This window comes from Rhinopithecus bieti, unplaced genomic scaffold (assembly GCF_001698545.2).
Source record: "Rhinopithecus bieti isolate Rb0 unplaced genomic scaffold, ASM169854v2 scaffold_30846, whole genome shotgun sequence".
NCBI classification, from domain to species: Eukaryota; Metazoa; Chordata; class Mammalia; order Primates; family Cercopithecidae; genus Rhinopithecus; species Rhinopithecus bieti.
The window spans coordinates 2,210,258-2,214,673 of NW_016814438.1; the positions used below are offsets into that span (position 1 = coordinate 2,210,258).

The 4,416-nt window shown below is 45.1% G+C and overlaps 1 protein-coding gene across 3 annotated transcripts in view; it reads right to left on the reverse strand.

Moving 5' to 3' along the window:
* Positions 1-4,087, reverse strand: part of CREBZF (CREB/ATF bZIP transcription factor) — a 7,659-nt gene extending 3,572 nt beyond the window's left edge. Inside the window, exons 1-3 of one of the 3 annotated variants that reach the window (XM_017850876.1) lie at positions 2,620-4,087; positions 2,329-2,406; positions 1,192-1,260 (exon numbers count right to left, since the gene is read on the reverse strand). In XM_017850876.1, the coding sequence (XP_017706365.1) occupies positions 2,391-2,406; positions 2,620-3,680 (1,077 nt within the window). In that variant the 5' untranslated portion in view covers positions 3,681-4,087 and the 3' untranslated portion in view covers positions 1,192-1,260; positions 2,329-2,390. Of the gene's footprint in view, positions 1-188; positions 1,261-2,328 lie in introns of all 3 variants that reach the window. The other 2 variants (XM_017850875.1, XM_017850877.1) reach the window with 2 other exon arrangements.
* Between the last annotated feature and the right edge of the window lie 329 nt (positions 4,088-4,416).

Here is a 4,416-nt window from a genome sequence, read left to right on the forward strand (position 1 = left end):
TGCTTACACATAAATATGACCAAATTTATTTAAAGCCCCTATTAGATAGATCCTAAATACATGCAATTACCATGTAAAAACAAGACCATGAAGTTGATGTAAAAAATGACAAAATCACTAAGTCACCAAAACTAGAAAAAAAAATGAAATGGAAACTGAGAAAAGACAGTTAATAAAACATAAGGAACCTAACAAAGCAGCTTTAAAAATAGGCCATACTAATCTTTCCATTTTCAAAAGTTCTTTATCAAGTAATTCCAAAAACTGCCATTTATAAAATGACATTCTAAAAATCTACACTTGGAATTTCAAAGCATCTCAATTCAGAAAGCTTTGACTGCTGTTTCTCCCCAGCCCACAACTTCAAATAATGCAGGAAAAGTATTGACGTAAGGAAGAAAATATTCCAAGAGAATGCTCTAGTTTTTAGAAAAATGAACTTCCTGCTTTCCAGAACCTTTTAAGACCCACAGTCAGCATTAACAACAATCATTTTTCCTATTTTCATCCATTATTTTCCAATGTCATGTTAGAGATGAATAAATTCTTTGAGCCCATAACTAAAAGATCAACAAACCTGGTTTTATTATGACACCATATTTTTGTCATTGGTACTGCACAAAATTATATACAAAGAAATATATACAAAATGTTCAAGTATTAGTTAAATTTCAATTCAAGGCTTCTGTTTCAAAAAAGCTACATTTAACATATTTCATAAAGATAGCACAAATTAGTCATTTCAAATAATCTTTCCAACTACTTTTGGTTTATATATATGTATATATATATAAAATTCAGTAGGCACTAAAAACCCATGCAGCTGCATTGTGAGGGGCTTGCTCCTGCCCTTAGGTATAAGCAGGTTCATCACTCCAAGTTGTGAGTTTGGCTACTACCCATCATGCTCAAGTGCAGTAGTAGATGATTTTACAAAATATGCTGTGATGCACTGGAAACCAAAGACCAATTCAGGTCTCAAATCGTATTATCTAGCAACAAAACATTTACAGTTGTGCAAGAACAAGGATTCCATTTTCATAACCAAATAACAACAAAATAAAACATTTTATGTGTAAGATAACTTACATCTTTGGACTGCTGGAAAATACTTCTTAATTATGAACATTTTAAAAATAAAAAACAGCAGAAGCCCTGATATTACCTCTTTTTCCTCATTTCTTATACTACCTTTTAAAATAAAGCAGGAAATGTGGCCAGCAGCTGGTCCCGTCTCTTCTGCCCCAACAGCTGTATCCACTTTAGCACAAAGAAAAACAAGGATGCTAAATACGTATATACTTTATCAAGCAGTGACGTTTCACAAAGAATTTCTTAATGCCTCTTACACTGAAGGACACCATAACTCAAATTTATACAACTGGTTAATAGATTCAAGGGAAGAATAAATCCCACCTTTGGGAAAATAGTGCCAATCGTGTTATTTAAGTGGCCAGAACCACTCAATTTAAAAAATTATTCTAAAATAGGACAAATACTTTTGAAATACAGAGAATAAGATTCTTTGTGAAGCCTCACTTTACACGTTTTCATTCACATTTCACAACCTTCAATATCTAATCATACATATATAAATTTAACCTAAAATTTTAGTACAACAAAAATAAAGATGTTCAACAATTTATTCATACTCAGTGATAGGGTAATCACTGCTGGTCCTCAAAGAAATATTAACCATTCTTATTCTCCAATTAACTAAAACACAGGAATCTGATATGCATGTTAATTTCCAACTTCTCTAATGGTGAGATACTAAAATCTGTTACTCCGTATAGACTGTTTCTATATCTCCTACTGAAAACTAAAAGGCATTGATATTTCAGAGATACCTGTCACCTCCAGCAAAATAACTATCACATTTGTGCATGCCCCAAATACTTATTGTCAACCTCTGAAAAGTTGCCCTAAAATCGGAATTCCAATTTGCACCTTGTACAACTCGGAACTTCCATTCAACTTCACCTGTTTCACTGTCTCCAAACTGTATCTCTATAAGCAGGTTTCAGTGTACAGTTGGAACCGATGTCATCCAAGGCCATGTCCACACTGGGGACAGAAGAGCTAGGTACACGCAAGTCTGAATAAGGGGACACATTAATAGCTATTTCAACCAGAAGAGGCATCTTAAATACATTCTTGACCAGCACAAGTCTGTTTCCAGGGTGGACAGGGCCCAAATTAGATTTCCCTCCCACCTTCCAAAACAGAAAAAAAAAAAAAAATCACACACACACAGACTGAGATGTTGCCCATTAAAGTAGACTAAGCAGCAGAGCATGAGCGTTACGGGAAGAGATGGATCCTTACCAGGATGTGAGGCGGGAACGACTGTTCTGTAACCCCTACAACGGAGCCTGGCAGGAAGGAAATCACCTAAAAAAGAAACTGTCAGAGAGATTTAATAGTCACATGTTATCATTAGGAGTTGGTTACTGTGTCACATTCATGCTTTTAGCTAAACACTTTAAGATTCAATATTACTTTTTTTCTCTCCTCTGAAATGTGTCCGGTGAAGATGTCCCACTAAGGTAAGTTTGACATGGTGTAAGGGAGTTGAAAGGGGTAAACGCGGATAAAGAGCAGATTACTTGACCCTACATTTTAAGAGAAGACGACGCCTTCCGGGCGCACGCCGAGCAGAACTCCACCGACACCTTATCCTTGTCCACATGGAGACAGACTCCTCCCGCCGAGTCGTCCTCTTCCAGCAGGTCCTGCTTCTGCTTTCCCACCGGCAGAGCGTAGTCGTGGTCACCGGCGGGCGAGTCTCTGAAGAGCGAGGTGGTCAGCCGCAGTCCCACGCCGCTCAGCCGGCTCAGCAAGCGAGCCAGTCCAGTCTCGTTGGCTAAGACTGCCCGTAGGTAGCGACTCTCCTCCTGCAGTGCCTGTACGCGTTTGCCCAGCTCCCGATTCTCGGCCCGCAGTTCCTGGTTCTCGGCTGCCAGACCCCGGACTCGACTCTCCAGCCCCATCACGTACTCCTTCTTCTTCAGCCGATTAAGGCGGGCAGCGGCCGCCGCCGCCTTCCGGGGACTCTTTGTCGCCGCCTGGTTGTTGTCGTTACCGCTGCCGCCACCGCCGCCTCCTCCTGGGGACTTTTTCCGCCTCTTTTCGGCGATGCCACTGTCACTGCTGCTGCTGCAGCCTCCGATACCGTTTAACAGCCTTTGCAGCAGGTCAGAGAAGCGCTGCATTTCAGCAGCCGCGGCCTCATCGTCATCCTCCCCTCTCCACAGGCCGCCGCTATCCGAGCCTCCGCCAGACGAGGAGAGAGGCCCCGGCGAGCTAAGCCCGGGGTCCAGGTGCCAGTCCGGTTGCCGGGGGTCCAGGAGATCCGCCAGTTCCAGCCCAGACAGAAAGTCCATATCCTCCGTCTCTTCTCCGGGGAGGCTGGCGATCGCTTCCTCCTCCATCTCCTCGGGCGAGGGCGCGCGCACGGCCACCCCGCCGCGGCTCCCCCTCCCGGCTTCCAACTCCCCTTCGTCGCCGAGCTGCTGCTTGCGGCCGGGAGATCCGGCCGCCGCCGTCTCCTCCTCCCCCGCTGCCGCCCGGGTGAGGTCCGAGGGCAGCGAGCAGGTTGCAGCCGGGGCTGGGCTCTCACTGCGGGTTGGGGAGTTGCTGCCCGAGGCTGCCAGCAGCTTAGTCAGGCTATGCCTCATGAGGGCCGGCGGCGGGCCGCGGTAGGCCCCGGCCGCTAAGAGTGGGCCTCACGGACCCCAAGGATCCCAGGCCCCAGGGCGGGTAGCCCCCGGCACTGGCCGAAACGAAATGCAGGGAAAGGTCCGAGTCGCCTCCCGCCTCACTTGGCTAGTCGACCCCCCGCGCCAGGGCGCGGGGAGGGTCGGGAGAATGAAGCGGTGAGGCCCAGCGATGACTCGACCGCGCCACCCAGACAACGGCCTGGCCGGAAGTCAGTGGTTTTCGCCCCAGCCCCGCCCACCGCGTTTCGCGCGCCACCAGGCCGTAATATCGCGAGGTTTCAGGGTGCTTTGGAGTGGGAATAATTCCAGCCTTCTAGTGACGTCATAATAACTGCAGCAAAAATAACAAGACTCTATATTTATCCACCCTAATTCAATAATACCTCCCAATACCCAGACTCAACAGTTCAACATATTTTGCCATATTTGCTTTATCTTTACATAAATGCTTGCAAATTTTTTTTGCTGAATCATCCTAAAGTTGCAGCTAAGACACCACACCCCCGCGTACTTCAGTGTGCATCTAGTAGGACTTTTTTTCATAATCATAATACTATTACCAAGTCTTCAGAAAATTAACAATAGTTTACTAATACTATTTAATACCTGGGCCATACTAGATGTCCTCAGTTGGATAATGGATATGCTAATTACCCTAACCTGATCACTACATTCCATATGTATGGAAACATCA